The sequence below is a fragment of the Hydra vulgaris genome, chromosome 05, assembly GCF_038396675.1.
Source record: "Hydra vulgaris chromosome 05, alternate assembly HydraT2T_AEP".
NCBI classification, from domain to species: Eukaryota; Metazoa; Cnidaria; class Hydrozoa; order Anthoathecata; family Hydridae; genus Hydra; species Hydra vulgaris.
This window is the reverse complement of record NC_088924.1, coordinates 15,497,793-15,518,660: the sequence shown is the minus strand read 5'-3', so window position 1 is coordinate 15,518,660 and position 20,868 is coordinate 15,497,793. Positions and strand designations below refer to the sequence as shown.

The window sequence follows — 20,868 nt, the reverse complement described above, 5'->3', positions numbered from 1 at the left end:
TTATTGCGCGTTGATTTTTATCTAAATAATTGCATGCAATTCAATACAATTTTTTATTGCTTTTTATCGCATAATCAAAAAAAATTGCTATTGTGCTAACCGCCAATGCAGTAACACCAGTGTTTACAATCAATCAATCAATATATTTTTGAAATATTTGGTATTACATTTCAAGGTTGTTTACAAATAGTATAAACTACTAACATTAAGTAAACACCTAATAACAATGATTAAAATAGTAATGGTAATAATAACAAAAATAATGTTTATAATAGTAATAATAATAAATAATAGTAATAACATGTTATTTACCCAACAATTATAATGATAACATGTTATTTTAACAAAAGTAATAATATAGTAGTTATAATAATTTAAATGAATCGGTAGAACTTTCCATACAACAATCGTTTATACATACAAAGTCACAGTTATAAACAGTAATAAACTGACAAAATGTAACAACTAACGATGACATAAAAGCTACTACTGCTAAAAAAAAATTACAAAGATTTAGTAAATATATTTTCTTATAATATAATAACTGAAATATATTGCAAATAATATGACAAAGTAAATTAATAAAATATAAACAGAAAAACACTGAGAAAATCAAAACAAAACAAAAGTTACAACAAAAATTACAAGCAAAACAAAAGATTACGTTAAGTTCCTTTGGCAAAAAAAAAAAAAAAAAAAAACAACAATAAGAAAACAGCAATATAAAATTAAAAATAATAAATAAAGGAAGAAAAAAATGTAATAATAATACATGGTAGAATAAAACATATATAATAAATGGCTAAAACGAAAATAAAAACAAAAAATATATAACTGTATAAAAAAATTAGATATCATATATATACGCTTGAAAATAAAGAAAAATCATTACTACAAGATCGCATAACAACATAACTAAAAAATAAATTGTAAATAATGAATCCTAAGAAACATATGAAAAAACTAAAGAAATATATGAAACAAAACAAAAATATGAAAAAATAAAAAAATCTTCATTTGCCGATCTTTTTTTGATGTATAAATATTTTTTTTTTTCTTTCTTTTCCTTTCTTTTTATTTATTTCATTCATTAACTTTTTTTTTTTAATTTCTATTTTCAATACTTCTTTACTTATTTTCTTTCAGATATTTCTTTTTCTTTTCTTGTTTTAAAGTATTTATTTATTCTTCTTTTTAGTTGATTCTATTTTTTGTTTAATTTATAAATGTTTTCTTTTCCATTTTTTCTTTTTTCCTCCTTAAAAAAGTTATTTCTATCCGTTAGAAAAAAGTGTCCACCATTTGCGATGTTATTGAAATGAATCAATGAATCATACTACAGATCACTTTTCAATTAAATACAAATAAAAATATTTAAAACACTTATTTAAACAAAATTAAAAGTTATTGAAATTAGCAAGAAAATTTTTTTTACTGTTTTATTAAACTATTTTACATACCTTTGAAACTAAATTCTACATTTCTAATAACTGTTTAACATTCTTTTAAAAATAAGTATAAACTTTTAAAATAACATAAAATTTAAAGTCTTTTTAGAAAAAATTATTTAAAATAATCATAGTTGTGGTTAAATGCTTTATTTTACAAACTTATATTTTCTGAATAAATGTTACATAAAACAATATTAAAAGATAATTTAAATACCCAAAAAATTTATTGCTTAACCTAAAACTGCTGAACAAGTATGCAAATCGCCATTTCCTACGTAAAATGCAAGCTGCATAATGCTTTTTAACAAGGCCTGTGATATACAATGGAAAGTAAAATTAAAGAAATTTGACTGGTTAACATGAAAGTTACTTGACTGGTTAACATGAAAGAAACTTGACTGGATAACAGTTTCAATAACTCTGATTATTTAGGTCATATTTTTAAAAATCTGAAAAACATTTTTTAAAAGATCTCTGAAAAAATCCAGAATATATTTTTCCTACCATACATTTTCAACTAAGTATCACATGGTAAAAATGAATTGCTGATTTGAATGAGCGAATTGTTCATTTTCTTATTTAAAAGAACTAGTCTTTGAAGTTACAAAATGGGAAAAATTTTCGTAACTTACAAAATGAGTCAAAAGCTTATGAGATATACACAATAGGGTGTCACAGAAACAAACTTATTTTCCCCAGGATACCTCTCAAGTTATTCATATTCTCTGAGATTAAAAAAAAGGAGCTGTCTCTTGAAGTTAAAAATCAACGGAAAAAAAAATCAGTTGTCAAAAAGTGATATCTGTAAAACTTGACAAAATTGAATTTTTTGAAAAAAATAATGTCAATTTGGGATAAGTTAGTAAGGAAATTTTTTCTTATCTTTTATTTATTTTATTAATTAACTTATTGATTATGTCTAAGATGAATAATAATATTACAAGTCTGATACATGTTTTTATAAGCATATTTATTTTTGAAACAGGTTCAGGTATGCTTACACCAAATGTTATGAGGCTCACAAACATGCCTAAACTTCTGATACATATATACTTTTGTTTTGCACAAAAAAAATACAATAACTTTATTTAATGATTTTCATGCATCAAATAAGCCCAAAAATTCTGGTATTAATAATTTTCTGCTCATATTACGCAAAACATGTGTAATTTAGAGTTAGGCTCAACAATATACTTATCATTTGCTTATTTTATCTTAACAAAATCTGAACCTTGTATGTTTATAAGCATTATACTTATTAAAAAAAGCAAGCCAACTTAAATTGCTGTGGGTCAATTAAAAAGGTAAACTTATGATGAAAGGAATAATTAAATAATAATTATAATAATAACTAAATGTATGTTAAATTACTTAATGTTTTGAAGTATTTTTCAAAATGGGTTGTCTTCAGAAGAAAGCCACAAATAAATGAGAAAAAAGAAAGATAAAGACTTACCCCAGAAGGCTACTGTTTCTTCTTAAGTATCCTATCAATATGCAGGCGACACATGTGGGAGTTACACAACTCTTATTTTATGGAAGCTCTCACTAAAGAGAAAACAAAAGGGCTCAGGAGAGCACTATATATAAGATTGCAGAAAGTCTGCCCAAATGCCAAGTAAGAGGCGGACAAGATGGAGGAGATCATCAGGTTTGATTTGATAGAGCTTCATGTAGGATCATCCCGGTACAACATTGCAAGATAGGCCTTAAGGTTTTGCAAAAATGCATTGACCACAAAAACATTTAACAGGGGGGACTACAAAAAGCTCTGTGAACTAATTATCTTCTATTTAGGAGGAGATATACCAGGTTTCATCAACCTGGAGGTTGTCATGAAGATTACTGAGAAGGTAGCCTCAGATTACTGTTATTACAAGGTTAATGGAGCTAACTGAACTGGTAGGTTTACAGAGCTGGATTCTGTTCATAGTAGCTGAGGTTCTTGTTGGAGAGGTAGAGAAGTGAATCAACGGAGTTGTGAGACGTTTGATTTATTTTAAAAATTTTTTAAGTCGATCGTATGTGCCAATAACTTTGCGGAAAGGAATATCAGACTGATTCAGGACTTTGTTGGAGGCTACAAGTCGGATGACAAGAAACAGAATCTCATGCTCTTTGCCAGAGATAACAGAAAAAAACTTAAGAAGGACTTGACAAAGAAGCAATTCAAAAATGCCTAATTTTTTATACTGTAAATAAATATTTTGAAAAGAGTTTCTAAAATATGTTTTTTTCCTAAAAAAGGTCTTTTTTTTTAAAAAAAATAATGTTTTACATATATCACTTTTAAATGAGAAAAAAATTCTTTTTTAGTCTTTTTTTTTTAGCCTATTTGGACCATAGAGAATGAAAAAAGCTTGAGAGATATTTTTTTTAGAAACACTAATACACAACATAACAGTTATAAAATAGGATTTATGATAAATGTATCAACCAGGATTAGCAAAAACCCCTGCTTTGTCTATCCTCGTCTTTGTCTATATGTATATATATACACACATTTATACATTTATATATACATTATAAGAAGTTCATAAAAGTAGAGAATAAAATCAAAAGATAAAAAATTCCAAGCATGATAAAGAGAAGCAACTTTAGCTAACTGCTATAGATGCTAACTTTACATATACAGCTTTTATGAGAAGAAAAACATGCCAAACCTTATTAAAGTTTTTGGTATGTGAAGAACAATAATTTTTTTAAGCTTTTTTTACCTGAGTAAGCAATTGAGAAATACAGGAATAATTCAGGCTTTAGTGCCAGCAGGGTCAGTGGTGTTAGAGCCAAGCCATTCAATGTGATGAGTATTTAAGTCACCAACAACAACAATATTGGCTGAAAGATAAAGGAAAACGGTCAATTGGTCAGAAATTAGATTCAAAAGAATGGAGCCTCAAGAAGTCTTAAGAAAAATTTAAATTCATCTCACAAAGAGCAAGTTAGTCTGGTGAATTTTGCAAGAGGTAGGATTTAACTGATATAAAGTTATTTCCATGACCATGAATATTTATAAAAGATAGTTTAAAACAAATGGTGGAGATGGTTTTTTATGTTTAATTTAGTCAAGATTAGGAGAACTCGACTCAATCATACATCATGTACAAAGCATATATCATGTACAAAGCATGTCAGCCCAAACAATGAGCTATGCAGTTGCCAAAATCCTGATGATTGACCAAAAGTTACAACTCAGGGCTTCTTATGCGGCCTATAGAATGGACATCAAAAGCACTAACAGGGATATTATTCATGCGCAACATGGCGTTATTAATACTCAGATATTTATTAGCTGTTGATGGAACCAGCCTCTCTGAGAGCTACTACAGAGTTTGGGAAACCTTATTGACAGACGGCCTTGGGACCATTAAACTGAGTTTTAGAGTTTGCCTTCATAAGAAATAACAGAAAGTATTGTATAGCCGTTATCAGGGAGACTAAAACAAAAATCCATAAGTGTTGAGTCAAAAAGATCCAGCATCTATCATCATAGGCAGAAACAATATAACACAGATTTACATCGATGCCAGCCTGATAGATGAAAAAAGGGTGTGAGGCTGGTCAACATAGTTTTGCGGCTTAGCATTAAAGTTTTAGTCTAGTAGGCCCTCTACAAAACTGTAGCTGGATGCAGTTAATATTAGCTTAAGATGAGTATTTTCATAGTGACACCATCTATAGCCTTTACTTAACCAAGAGCCCCAGGGCAGAGGTTTTTTTCTTTTGCTTTTGCTTAGAAAAGCAAATCAAACAAGACAGCAGGATATGGAGTAGGTAGTTACATGTTACCAGTAGCAGGGTGATCAATGATGATCCTGAACCTGACTTGACCTGGAGTTGTTAAAAAAAGTTACTTCTGTAAGCAGTACTTTAAAAATTTGAATCAGAGATTTTGGAAATGCATTAAAAAAAATATATCTAAAAAAATACTGGAAATCAAGGTGAATGCATGTTTTATAGTTGTAGTAACTAGTTGGTAACTGAGCTAAGATCCAACCAGAGGTTCACACAGAGCACAAGCATACATATATAGCAAATTATGGGTGAGCTAACACAGTAACTAAAACACCGCCAACAGACAAATCACATACCACTAAAAACATGACAGATGTTTTGCAAGTTAAGCAAATTAAATAGCACTTGTTAAATAGTTTAATAGTTAAGAAATAACTTAAACAGAAGCTGGATTGATTTGGATCTGCTTGTAAATGAATATTTAAAAATAACTTTAGCAACAGAAGCTAGGGTGATTTGGATCTGCTTGTATGTGAATATTTAAAAATAATTTTAGCAATAGAAGCTTATAGAAGTTATAATTTGGATCTAGAAGTTATAATTTGGATGTGCTTGTGAGTTAATATTTCAAAAGTAAATATTGTTAATAATATATTTTTGACCCAATCAAATCAATAAACATCAAAAACCTTTTTATTGCAAACTCTTTTATAAGTGCTTTACATAGTTTTGCTTTTGACAATAATTTATTATAATTTATTATATATTAATTTATTATAGCGTAAAATGGGTTTAATTTTCTTGTGATGGTGATTCTAAATTTGACAAAAATGCAGGTCCTGCTCGTTTACTTTTTAATTATATGCTAGTAAATAATTTAGCTATTATTATTGTTAAAGTAAGTAACATTGACCCAAGTAAGTAGTGAGTAATGTGGTTACGACATTTGACAATCTGGTATAAAATGGTGATTCATCCTTACTGTGTTAATATAGGCATTAATATTTGAGAGCATAATCTTAAGCATCAACATCTTTGCACTCTTCTACTTGGAAATAGAGTGAAAATATGGAAGATATAAAATCATTATCATTTACAGATTGCTCATCTACCATGTAAAAATTTAACTAGAGTAAGCTTCCATTATAGATGAACATCAACATATTATACCAATTTTTCACATGAATCGTCATGTCAATTGAATGTCATCTGCTACCAAATGTCAATCAAATTGTTAAATGAATGTCATCTGTTTTACACTACTATTCTGATAAAAATATTTAAATAAAATATAAAAACCTTGTCAGAGATAATCGAGATCGATCAACAGATATTGTTTTACAATTAGTATGCAATTCAATCCTTGCCAAAGAATCTGTAGCATCTTTGATAATACCAAAGTATCCTTTAAAAAAGCAATTTATTCCAATTTTAAAAAGTGTATGGCTAAAATATTAAGTAACAAAATTTATAAACTTATGACATAATTATAATAATTATAATTATAAATAAAAATTATTATTCATAATTATGGTGTAGAGCTATATATTGTATAATATTAATTTAACTAAGGTCTATAACAACCATTTTTATGGATTTGCTAAATTTTAAAAACAAATATATTTTTTTTTAGTAAAAAAAATTCATTAATTTTCTAACAATATTATTTTAAAAATTTACCTTTAAATGGACCTTGTACAATGCGCACTGTTTGACCGATAAGTGAATTGTCCCTACCACGTCCCCTTCCACCACCCCCACCCCCACCTCCTCCTCTACCACCATCACCTTTACCTCTTCCATCAAAATTGTTTCCGCCACCACCACCACCTTTAAAAAAAGTAAAACAAGTCTACAAAAAAATTAAAAGAATAAATAACAGAAATATAAATAAAGCAGTGACTACAGTAGTAGTCCTTATACACATGCTGATCTATAATTGCTTTAACTCTGATGACCACCAAATATTGCCTTACAAAGACAACATTTGGCATTCTTCGATCTTCTTAGAAATTCTTACAAGCAAATTTGCCTGTTTATAATCAATAATTTTGGGTCAACCCATTTGCTTCATCTTAATATTATTACTGTAACTTAATAGTAGTGTTGTTTTACTTTCGTTTTAATTAGCTACGGTTAAAATAGTAAATAAATAATAATAGCATTAAAATAGTAGATAAATAATAATAGCATTATTAAGATCGTATTATAAAAAAGGTAAGTATAGAAAACAGTTTAGAAAATTTTATATTACATTTTTATTAGATAAAAAGTAAAAAAGGATAACCCCTTCTAATTTTTTAAATCGTTTATATTTTGTTTGTTTTAACTTTATTTTTTTTTTTTTTTTTTACCTTGGTTTTTTTTTAGCAGTTTTGTTTTTATTGAGCTTATATCTTATTTTTTAGAAAGAAATTAGGGGTATGGATAGGACTAATTAAAATTCAATCAGAATATACAGAATAGACAATAAGGTAAGGCTTAATTATTTTTATGCACTTTTTTGCACTAAAAGAGTGACTAAAACTTTATCATAAAATTGTTTATTACTATTTTTACATTTATTTAGAAAAAAAAGTTTTAAGAAGTTCTAAATTGATATAATTCAAACATACACTGAATCCTTTCATTTCATACCTTGCTTAGTTTATTATGTTGATTATTATTTTATTGACATTTCTGTGATCCTATTACCTTTTTTTGTTCTGTTTTAGAAAACTTATAAAAATAAATTAAAATTTTGAGCCAACACTGACATTTTATTGTTTGTAAAGCTTTAACTTTGTTATGAGAATCGCAGTTTTTTTATTTGCTTTTTTTGTTTTTTATTCAATATTTGATTTAAATTATTATTAGATGTTATTAAATATTGTTTTATGTTTTTGATAAATATCTTTAGATCATTTCAAAATTATTTTTTTATTTTTTGGTCATATTTTTGGATTTTAATAAATCTTTTATTTTAAAAATTGTTACCTTAAAAGTTTTAATAAAATTGGTATAACTTTTATATCAGTTTTTGACCTTAATGGTAAACCAGTTGTTGAACTAATAAGTTAAATTTCAAAGGTTTATATATTATATAAGTAATTGCATTTGAGTATTTTTTTTTATAAATATATTGGTTTATATTTTTTCATAAAAATATATCGGTTTATATTTTTTTTATAAATATATTGCTTTATATTTTTTCATAAATATATTGTTTTATATTTTTTCATAAATATATTGGTTTATATTTTTTCATAAATATATTGGTTTATATTGTTTCATAAATATATTGGTTTATACTTTTTCATAAATATATTGGTTTATATTTTTTCATAAATATATTGGTTTATATTTTTTCATAAATATATTGCTTTATATTTTTTCATAAATATATTGCTTTATATTTTTTCATAAATATATTGCTTTATATTTTTTCATAAATATATTACTTTATATTAATTTTATAGCTGTTTTAAATAGCTTAGTTGAAATGTTTTATAGATAAAAAACAAAATAAACTTTTATTATCAAAATTACTTCTTTGTTATTAGAATTGCTTTCGTTATTTTTAATTTTATTTAGATAGAATATTATCATTTGTTTTTTTTGTTTTTTATCTCTTAAAAATATGTTTCTATAATTTTCAAATAGTATATTTGATTTAATTTAAATTTTTGGTTATTTATTTGATTTAGTTTTCTTTTTTTTATTTCTTTTTAAATGCAGTGATTTATAAAAGTTACTTGATTTTTCCTTTTGTTCACTTTAGAGTAGTAGTAAGCATTTTAAAGAAAAGATTAAGTTTTTTTTACATTCATTTGTGACTACAGTAGCAATACTGCTGGTAATAATAATAGTGAAATTGAAATGGATGGTATTGGGCTTGCAGAAGTCATTAGTGTAAATGCTAATAGGCGGCTTGAAAATAATCTTCATCGAAATGAAAGAAATAGAGCTAGACGAAATGAAATTAATTGTTGTCAAAATAAAAGAAATAGAGCTAGACAAGCAGAAATTAACTTGAACCCTAATAAAAATAATGTATGAAATTCTGCAAGACAAGGAAGAATGCATTGTATAGCAAGAAGAAATATTCCATATAATAATTTTTTAGGTGAAATGAACCAGATCTGTCAACATTGCGGTGCTAAAAAATTTCCAGATGAAAGTAATTTTCTGTTGCCATAATGAAAAGGAGGTTTTACCTCCACTTTCACCATTTTTGCAAACTTTACAAGATTTATTTACAGGGGATTATATAGATCATAATTCCAACATAAATTTTTTAAAATATATTAGAAATTATAATGCCTGTCTTTCTTTTGCTTCTTTTACAACTGATGTAATTAATACTGTAATTTAATTTAGTAGTGTCGTTTCACTTTCATTTATAAAGTTGTTTTAATTAGTTACTAGGCTTTTCTGAACTTGAAAGAGCGCGTTCTCAATATGCACGCGGTCATTTAAGAAATATCTACCAAGCATGTTAAAACTTTTTACTTTTTGGAATTTAATTATTATTTATCAGTTTAGAAATATTAGATAAATTATAATAGCAATATTAAGATTGTATTATAAAAGAGGTAAGTATAGAAAACAGTTTAGAAAATTATATTTACATTTATATATATTACATTTTTATCAGAAAAAAAGTAGAAAGGATCACAACTTCTAATTTTTTAAACAGTTTATATTTTGTTTCCTTTAGCTTTATTCTTAATATTTTTTTAGCAGTTTTATTTTTATTTAGCTTATATTTTATTTTTTAGAAAGAAATTAGGGGTATGGATAAGGCCTAACTATTTTTTATGCACTTTTTTGCACTAAAAGAATTACTAAAACTTATCATAAATTTGGGTATGCTTTGAATAAACATTATGTAGATGCTTTAAATGAATATTAGGGATCGACACAACAAAATATACATTTATTAATTGACAGTAAGGATTAATAGGATAGCAATAGTCATGATTTTTAGTATTTTATAGGGGTGCGTCATTTACGCATCCTCCTAAAATTATTTATTACTACTTTTAAATTTATTTATAAAAAAAATGTTTCAAGAATCCTAAATTTATATAATTCAAACATACACTAAATCCTATCATTTCATACTTTGCTTAGTCTATTATGCTGATTATTATTTTATTGACATTTCTGTGATGCTATTACCATAGCTAGAAACCATTGTAAAAAAGGTTTTGTCTAACGCCAAAGCCCGCTATTCTCAGGTCATGAATTCTTGTATTTCATCACAAAAATTAGGCTATCGTAACATCTGGAGAATCTTTAATAGTATCAATATAAAGGGCAAACCTGTAATTCCACCTCTCTTGTATGGTTCAGACTTTGCCACCTCACTTATAGACAAATCTGAATTGTTTGCTAAAAACGTTTCATTAATATCATCTCTTGATTCCACTAGTTGCGCTCTACCTGATATAGCCGTCAAACAGGTTGATCCATTGCATGGCATTCATATCACTTCAGCTTCTGAATAAAAAGTGATTTCCTGTTTAGACTCTTCTACAGCTTGTGGCCCGGACAACATACCTGTTATAGCCATGCAGAAGTGTTCTCCGGAGCAGTCATCTATACTTTCAAAACAATTCAGCAAGTGCTTATCAGAGTCTTGTTTTCCAGCATGCTGGAAAGTGGCATCTGTTATCCCTATTTTCAAAAACTCTGGAGAGCGATCTGATTTGTCTAACTACCGTCCCATTAGTCTTCCTCTTATCATATGGAAGGTTTTTGAATCTTTAATTAACAAACACTTAATCTCTCATCTTGAATCTAATAACTTACTTTCTGATCATCAGTATGGATTTCGATCTTCTTGTTCTACAGCTGACTTGCTAACAGTAATAACCGATAGGTCTTATCGTGCATTAGATAAAGGTGGGGAGGTTAAGGCCATTGCTCTTGACATTTCTTTTAAAGCTTTTGATAAAGCTTTTAATAAAGTTTAGCATGCTGGTCTTCTCCATAAGCTTTCTTATGATGTATCTGGTAACATCTTTAAGGTTATTGAATCCTTCCTCTCCAATTGTAGTATAAAAATTGTCCTTGATGGACAGCATTCTTCTTCTTAATCTGTAACTTCAGGGGTTCCTCAAGGTTCAATCCTTAGCCATATACTCTTTTTAATTTACATTAACAATTTTCCAGACCTTCTCACATCTAAGGTGGCATTGTTCGCTGATGATACTACCATTTATTCTTGTCATAATAATAAGCCAACACTCTCTGATTGCTTGGAGGGGGCATTTGAGTTTAAAAAGGATCTCACTTCTGCTACAGCATGGGGCTCACAGTGGCTGGTGAACTTTAATTCAGATAAAACTCATTTTTTTCAGCCAATCGTTATTGCAATAATTTAGATTTTCCTATATTTATGAAAGGTAATGTACTCGATGAGTCATCTACCCTTCAATTCTAGGATTAACTCTTACTTCCAATCTTTCTTGGAAAACATATATCAAACCCATTGCAAAACTAGCATCTGCTAAAGTTACATCTCTTTATTGAGCTCGACACTTTCTTACTCTTACTTTTCTTATTCTCTATCTCTATAAATCTCAAATCTGGCATTGTATGGAATATTGTTGCCATATCTGGGGCGGATCTTCTAATGATGCCCTTTCTCTTTTAGACAAGGTGCAAAAATGCATTGTAAACATAGTTGGACCTGCTCTTGGAGTCAACCTCCAACCATTATCACATTGTTATAATGTTGCTTCTCTTTCTCTTTTCTACAGATACTATAATGGGCACTGCTCTAAAGAGCTAGCCTCTCTTGTGCCATCTACTAAATTTCTAAAATTCTTGTGTTACTCGTCATTCAAGTAAGTCTCATCCTTTTCTGTGACTGTTCCTAAGTGCTCCAAAAACTTTTATGCCTCTAGTTTTTTTCCTCAAACATCAGTTATTTGGAATTCACTTCCTTAATCTTACTTTACTGATTCATATGATTAGCAATCCTTTAATTTGTCTGTTAATTATTATCTTACTTTACAATCTTTATATTTTCTCTTCCAGTAACTTCCAACTCTAATTAGTGGTTGCTTGCAGCCTTGTTGGAAGCCAAGATGTCTCAAAAAAACAAAAACAAAAAAAAAACAAATAATACTTTGCTGAATGACAAGTCAAGCAAGAATGAGTTTTATTTGATGGAACTAGAGATGATGATGGAACTAGAGATAAAAGCTCCTTTGAGCAGCAACCATAATAGAGTTTGTAAAAAAAGAGAAAAAGATACAACTTTAATGCAATGGGAAAGAGGCTCAAGCTTAGCAGAGAGCTTTTTTGAACTTTGTCTAGAAGAGAAAGAGCATCATTAGAAGTACCACCCTAAATATGATAACAATATCCCATACAGTACAAATAAAAGATTTTTAGAGGTTGAGAATGGAACTATGAGTGAGAAAATGACAAGCAACATAAAGAGAACCAACCTTAGCAGATGCAAACTCTGCAACTGATTGTATGTATGGTTTCCATGAAAGGTCAGTAGTAAGCAGTAATCCAAGAAGATGTAAAGTAGAGGACTCAGTGAGACGATTACCATTCTTTAACATAGGATTGTCAACAGTACTGCAATAGTTGTTTACAACTACTGAGTTTTGTTGGAGTTGAAATTTACAAATCAATGCGAGCCTCAATCTGTTACAGAAATATATATAAATAAATATATATAGATCAGATTTAAGATTGACTACCTGTTCTTATCGATCTAAAAAAAAAGACTTTTTGTGAAGATAGGAGTATAAAGTCAGTAGCAAATAAAGCTACTTTAGATGTAAGGTTGTAGGAAAGATCATTAATGTAGATAAAAAACAAAACAGGACTAAGGATAGAACCTTGAGGTACCCCAGAAGTTAATGGAAATAAAGATGAGTGTTGGTCTTCGAGGATGACTTTAATAAAGCGAGTAGAAAGACACAATTTGATAATCTCATAAGCTTATGGAGAAGACCAACATGCCAAACTTTGTCAAGTAAATATTTCAAGTGCAATAGCCCTAGCCTCATTGCCTCCATCTAATCCAGTTAACAAGGTGGCTGTAGAGCGAGAGGATCAAAAACAGTTGATTATCTGACAATGGTTCATTTGAAAGTTGAAAGTGAAGATGTGTAAAAAAAAAAAAAATGTTTATAAATTGATATTTTATTACGAGATATGTTTCTTTATATATGAATATATATATGAATCTTTTTAGATTTTTTCATGTTATTTTAAAATTTTTTCAATCAAGAAATCAAGAAAAAATCTTTTTGCTATATATACATTTTGTTTATATCTTAATTGGAATTTTTAGAACCGTGAAGTACCAACATTAATTGTTTTCTAAAAGCTAACATAAAATAACAATATTTAACAACTACTACTCTCTTATCATGACATCTTATCTCTAACAGATACATTTATTTTCGATTCATATATGATGTTTTTCTTTGTACTTACTTATTCGTTCCACTTTTTCATTTCAGATTTATCATATGATGGAGTTATGCCATATAGAAGAACATGTTGTTGTAAATTTTTATAAATTTTTTAAAACCATCTACTAATAATTAGTCCAGTGAACATTCAAACTTCAATGTTGAATATGTCATTTTTAAGTAGTTTCTAGGCTTTTCTGAATGTGTCTTTTATTCACATGGTTTTACAAGCAAGGTCTGCAAGCAAAATTTAGCTGAAATATTTTTCTTAGCCTTTAAGGAGAATTGATGTTGTTCTTTGTTTAATTTAATTTGTTTAAATATAGCAGTTTTAATAAATTTTTGTTTGTTTTTGGTTTTTTACTTATCTATTTTCAGATACTTAAGAACTAGACAACTTAGCTAAGCAAGTTTTGTTTTATTTTTTAGTGCAATTGGAAAGAGCTCAAAGCTATTTTTTAGAGCAATTAAAAAAAAACTGAAGTGTTTTTAAGTCACTTCACACAGTATAACTGATACTGGTTTGAGTAAGTTTACTATTTTGTTTCATTTTATATTGGATTTATTTTATATTAGATATATATCATATTAGATATATATTATATGTATTTAACATGGAAAACTGACTGTAATTTGTTGTCACGAAAGTTTATACACATAAATCTGCCTATATTTCAGTATATTTTATAGTTCTCTATATTTATATAAATATTCTTTCTTACAAAAAAATAACAGAATAGAAAAAATAAATAAGTTCCTGTTGGAAATAGTTGAAAAAAATGATGATGCTTTTCCATATTTCATTGCGTAAAGTGTTATACTACTTTTTGAAGGTATGTGAATATATATACATATATATATATATATATATATATATATATATATATATATATATATATATATATATATATATATATATATATATATATATATATATATATATACACTAGCTGGATTACCCGACGTTTCATGCAGGTTTCTGTCACACTTGTACTTGACCAAATTTATCTTTTCCAAATTTCATTGTGTTTAATGTGAGTTAAGTTGTTTAAATTTAGGTAAATGAAATTCTTATTTATTCTGTACAGAAACATATGAAGGTTAACAAAGTTACCAAATACTACAGGTACAGTCTGCTGTTACTGGAGGGCATTCTAATACACAACATTGACCGTTTTATTTTCTGGAGCAAATATATAGAGATTTTGAGGTGATCCGACTCTTGAACAGGCCACATAGAGTTGGCCATGAGAAAAGCATGATTTTTCTAGGTTGATGCCAACAACCTGCAAAGACTGACCCTGTGACTTGTTTATTGTCATTGCAAAAGAGACTTGGACTGCAGGCGCTTAAAGTGCAGAGGAGAATTCTTGTCATCGTGAATGAGTGGGATTCTTGGAATAAAGACATCTTCACCTTTTGCACAACCTGCTAGAATTGTAGCTTCAATTACTTTTTGATGCCAAGTCGAGTTCCATTGCACAGTTTTGGTACATCCAAGTTGCGTAAAAGAATAATTGGTGCGCTGACTTTAAGTTCAAGTTTGTGGGATGGCATGCCACTTGGTTCTAAGCGATTCAAAAACATTACAGGATATTCTACCGCATCGTCCATGTCAATTGTGGTGTCAGCTGAGGTGTAATTATGCACCTGCCCCGGAATCTCATTGATCATGTTGGCATTAATTGCATTGACAGTTGTTTGTTGGTGCCAAAATTGCTCTCTCACACAGCCAGGCATAGTACAAATTCGGACCTTCAGCATACTTTCTTTGAATGTCTGGGAAAACCTTGTTCTTTAACTCAAGTAATGAGTTAACCATGTTGCAAAAATTAGCAGGAAAACCGATTCTTCCACCTTGATCAGGTTTTACCCTGCCTTCACCAAGCATTAGTAGCAATCTTGAAAATTCCGGTGCCGAAGGATCACCTGAGACTCGAGCTTGCATGTTTGTGGTAAGGACCGCTCGGATTCAACCTTCACATATACATTAACCAAAACCTGATGAGTCAAGTCCCTGAAAGCCATTAGCCAGTTGGTAATCCCAGGAGCACTGCTTCGAATCATTAGCATGGATGCATAGAAATCCATGCAGGAAACTGTTTTGCGTGGGTCAGGATTGCCTCGGATGATCTGTGGTATTTAGAAATGGTAACCAACTTGGCCATTCCAAAAAACCAATGGGTACTGTAGAGGATCATATAGCTGGTGGAATTCATCAATTCGGCTTGTTGTGTTGTCATGTTTCTCTATAACAATGTCCCGTTGCTCAGCATTTTGGTTGCCCAAAATAATTGCTACTTCATTTACAGTTGGTGCATTAAAAGTACCCGGGTGGCTGCCTCAGGGTGCCTAATCTGCATGTATGACCAGTGGGCTATCATCATTAGGCATACAATTTGCAGCAGCAAGAAATAAACGAACACATGAGTTGTGCTGCATGAGCAAATTCTGGAGTACTTGAACAATATTCAAGCGCAAAGTGTAGCCATTCCTGTTTGCCTCATTGTGTCGAAAATCGACCTGCACTGTACTGTCACCCAAAAAATACACCTGGAGGAACCCAGGAGTTGTTATATGATGGTTGTTGTTTTGAGGAGCAACAGTGAACCAATTAAATGGTACACTTGGCCCTGAACTTTGAATGTTGGCATGTATCCTTCGTCTCAAATTTATTGATAATATCCAAAAGATATCATTTGGAAGCAATTATTATATAGAGGTGAATATGGCGCAGAAAGTCTGTAGAGATAGGTGAGGACCCATCTAAAAATGACCTAAGTTCAACTGGCGGTTGTGGTATAACCTCAATCTTGCCACTTTGACAACAAATCCCCGGTGGCTCCTTCTCAAGTCGAAAAGCATCACAGTAAGTGCAAAATTTGTCAATGTTGCCAATTGAAACCAGGTTTTCAGCAAATAATGCTTGTGGATGATAGTGGAAGGCCAAATTGACGCACTTGTTCAGTTTGTATACGAATTTATGTAGCCAAAGGGGCCTCAACTGCTCGTTGACTTGCATTTCGAATCTGGTTAGACAGTAGTTGTGCCTGCTGTTGTTCAGGGGCCTCAGCTGTTCGTAGATCAGCCTGCTATAGTTATTAGGAATGCAAACGAGCCTGCATTTGTGCATCTGTCTCAGCTGCTCTCCTGTCACGCTGGGTTTGTAGTTGGTCCTGATGTTCTTCTTCAGTTTGAGAAACTCGAACTGAAGCCATGTGACGTGCAGCAGGTGACGTCCTACCCAATGCAAGATTCTTCTTTGGTGGCATGATGACAAATCTGAACAAAATGAATCAGTTGAGCTTGTAAAAGAATTCAGTGAAAACAGTAACTTACCGATGACCAAAAGGTGAAAAAGTTGTTTCAAAGGCAGTGGAGTGGTGTTGTAATGATGTCAGAAGTCCAAATTGGTGATGGGATCACTTGCAACTGTCCAACCTGAACAAAATAGGTGAATCAGATGGGCCTGCAGAACAGATTGTTGCTTACCAATGACCAAAAGGTGAAAGAGTTGTTCTAAAGGCAGTGAAGTGGTGTTGCAGTAATGCCTGAAGTCCAAAATAGTGGTAATATCACTTGGAAGATGCTAAGGAAACACTGGGATTGAATTCAGACTTGAATATTTACAATTCGGAAGTTCGCGGAAAATCGCGCTGAAAATCGCAATTGAAAATAGCGGGAAAATTTGAAAATGCTTTTTTGAGCAAAGAAAAAAAATGATATCGCTGTTTTGGGTCACTTTTGAGGGCTGAGTTGTTTTTATAGGGTTAATCAGGCCATTTCTAGGTAGTTTGTTTAATGAAATTTGTCTCTATCATGCATCATTTCTGAGATACATGGTAGGGATGCCCTCCTTGCACTACATAAGGGCCTTGAAGGAGGGGCCGCTGGTGGCCCAAACCTGGCCAAAACCACTGCTTAAGCCTACTTAGTGCCTGTGCCAAGTTTGATATTGATTGGTCCAGAGGTGTTGACGCCTATAGCTAACATCAAACATACAAACATTGCCTTTTGTATATATAGAGATATGTATATATATATAATTACTTTAGAGTAAAATATACTGACTGACATTGTCTTTATACAAAATTTTTTATACAAAATGGGGCATTTATTATTTTTGTGCATCAGGGTAAAAATAATTTTGTGCATTGTAGTCTAGATTCTTTATTAAATTAAAAATAATTGATGTAAATAAATATTGTTTAATATTTTTGATAAACGAATTATGTATACAGCAGTGGCCAAAAATTAAAGACCACTCATTTTTTAGTTGGTTTCTTAATCTTTAAATTAAAATTAAGAAGATTCTAATTGACATATTAAATTTTTTTTTTAATATCTTGTTAATTAAAACATACGGATTAAAGTGGTATAACTTTTTAAATCTAATTCTAATTAAATAGCGGTTAACTTATTAAATAACTGATGAGTACTTATAAATCTTCTTTAAATAAATTGGACAAAATTTAACGACCACTTTCAAATCTTTAATTTGCACTTATTAAAAATAATAATCCATTATTTTTTTTAACTGTCTTAATTGCTTATTACGTTGGCTATAAAATAAAATGTCGAAACCTGAGTTTCGATATCAAATAAACATTTATTTTTTGAATTGCAACAAGGATATAAAAATATTGCAAAAATGCGTGCAAAGATCGAAGAAAAAGACAGATACGCGGCTCTTGTATTAAAAGAAGAAGGCTATAACATCAGACAAATAGCAGAAAAGCTCGGAAGGTCTCACTCTTGCATTATTAACATAATTCAACGATACAAAGAGACCCATCAATTAATGATCGTCGTAGGACTGGACGCAATAAAATTTCAAATGACCGTGATGTTCGCTCGTTAGTGAGATTAATGAAAGAAAACAGACAAGCATCATCTACAGACTTGTCTACGAAATGGACACTGTCAAATGGTCTGAAAGCAAGCCCTAGAACTGTGCGAAGGGTCCTCCACAATTTAAATTATTTATGGCGTGCTGCTGCAAAAAAACCACTCTTAAATAAAAAACAAAAATTTGCCAGGAAAGAGTGGTGAAAACTACATAAAAATTGGTCAACAGATCAGTGGAGCCGTGTGGTCTTTAGTGATGAAATGAACGTTGAGGTAGACAACAGAAAAGATCGCGTAATGTTGCGTAGACTTCCAAGCGAACGGTTCGATGAATCATGCATTTTGAAACGAACAAAACAAGGCAGTGGTTCAATAGGCATTTGGGCCTGTATGAGTGCCTGTGGAGTTGGCGTTTTTCATTTATGCGATGGTAGACTCGACAAAGAAAGGTACATCAAAATTTTGGAAAACTCGCTTATTCCTGGCATTGATTTATGGCAGTTGCAAGATGGATTTATTTTCCAGCAAGATAATGCGCCGTGTCATAAAGCGTATGTTGTTAGCGATTGGTTCAATTCTAATAAAATTCAAGTGCTTCCATGGCCTGCCAATAATCCAGACTTGAATCCAATAGAGAATTTATGGTCGTGGCTTGATCACAAGCTTGGTAAAGAACAACTTTACAATTTGGAAGATTTGAAATCTTCTATCTCTCATCATTTGAAAAATGTGCCTGATGAAGTAATCAAAACTTTAATGAATTCAATCCCAGAACATGTACAAGAGTGCTTGAAAACAAATGGAGGAACAACACGTTTCTAAATTATTTTTTTATTGCTTTTTGAAATATTTTTGAAACTGGTCTTAAAATTTTGTCCAATTTTTTTTCCCATTTATATTTTTTACTAGTCAGTTTTTTAATTTTTTAACATTATTTTGTAAAAAAATTATAAATTCTTTTATAATAAATATAAAATACAATAAAAATTCTTTCTAAAAATGTTTTTCTTTTTTTGATAGCTTTTTCCAAAATAAAATTATACTAAGGTTAAAAATAAATTTTGAAAAAAAAAAGAGTGGTCTTTAATTTTTGGCCACCGCTATAATAACATAAAAAAAGATATAGATTTCAATAAATCTTAAGATTAATTTAAGTCTCTGATTAGAAAAGATCACAATTTGTAAGATTCTTCTAAGTTTATTTATTCAGTTGTAACAATAGTAGTTTTATCGGTAATATGTTTAATGATAATAGTGAAATTGAAATGGATAATATTAGGCTCATAGAAGTTATTAATATAAATGCTAATAGGTAACTTGAAAATAGTTGTTGTCAAATGAAAACGATAGATCTAGGCAAGATGAAATTAATCATTGTTGAAATGTAAGAAATGCTGCTCGGCGAGCAGAAAACTTACTTGCCAGAATTCAATGTCAAGCAGTGCTAATTTCTGTTAATTTGATTTTACTTTAGACACTTTAGAACAAAGGAAAGTATGAATTTTACTATTTATAGTAACAAATAATAACACTTTTAAATTTAAATAATTTTAAATTTTTGTATAATTTCAAACATAATGTTCTTCTTTTTTTTCAGTTGCCTTTGTCATTACTTGATTAGTTTGCTTACTGTTGAAACATGGTTTTAATTTTGTAAATTTAAAATGATGTGAAATTTACTCTATTAACCATTAGTCAACAGTTAGACAGAAGCTGGAGCCTTATTAAAAAATGTTAGAAATTAACTTTATTCAGGTAAAAATAATTTTGTTTACTGGTAACATAATAAAACCAGTTATTACTATTTATTGCGTGTTTTTTTACTTTTTTTGACATGCTGCTTTGGAAACACTTTCTCTCCTGCTATCTCTTAGATGAGAAGGAGAACTAATAAAACTTATGTAATTACTGAGCTGTTACATATTTCTTGATACCACAATTAATAATGACCATTTATAAGAAATATTTTACCAGTTGCTTACTGTTTTATGATATAATTGTTCAAACTGTTTAACTATAGTTGTCCCTTTATTGTTTAAATACTGTAATAAATAAAATCTTTTTAGTCGAAGTATTTTAGCTGATAAAATATCTTGTTAATTTGTGGTGTTATTTGCCAGTGTTACTAGATTGTGTTATAACACTTGTTCTAGCCTTTTTATAATCTTTTCTTTTTTAATTATTCTGAAGACACATAGTAATGTGTGCTTACAAATATTTTAGACTATGTGCTATTTTTATTGTGTTTTGTGTTGATAGATTTAGGCTATTATAGCTATTTTTTTATTCTTTATATTTTCTGTTATATAATTATCCTAATTCTACTAACAATAAAATGCAAATAATACTTTTGTAATTAAAAATTGTAATCTTTTTTTTTTTTCATTTCCTTTTTTAGGTAT

At 29.5% G+C, this 20,868-nt stretch overlaps 1 protein-coding gene across 1 annotated transcript in view; it reads right to left on the bottom strand.

The window, feature by feature from the left end:
• The window catches only part of LOC136071885 (transcription elongation factor SPT5-like), an 84,545-nt gene that overhangs the window by 7,934 nt on the left and 55,743 nt on the right, over positions 1-20,868 (bottom strand). Inside the window, exons 23-24 of the mRNA XM_065797497.1 lie at positions 6,867-7,016; positions 6,486-6,591 (exon numbers count right to left, since the gene is read on the bottom strand). Of these exons, the coding sequence (XP_065653569.1) occupies positions 6,486-6,591; positions 6,867-7,016 (256 nt within the window). The remainder of the gene's footprint in view (positions 1-6,485; positions 6,592-6,866; positions 7,017-20,868) is intronic.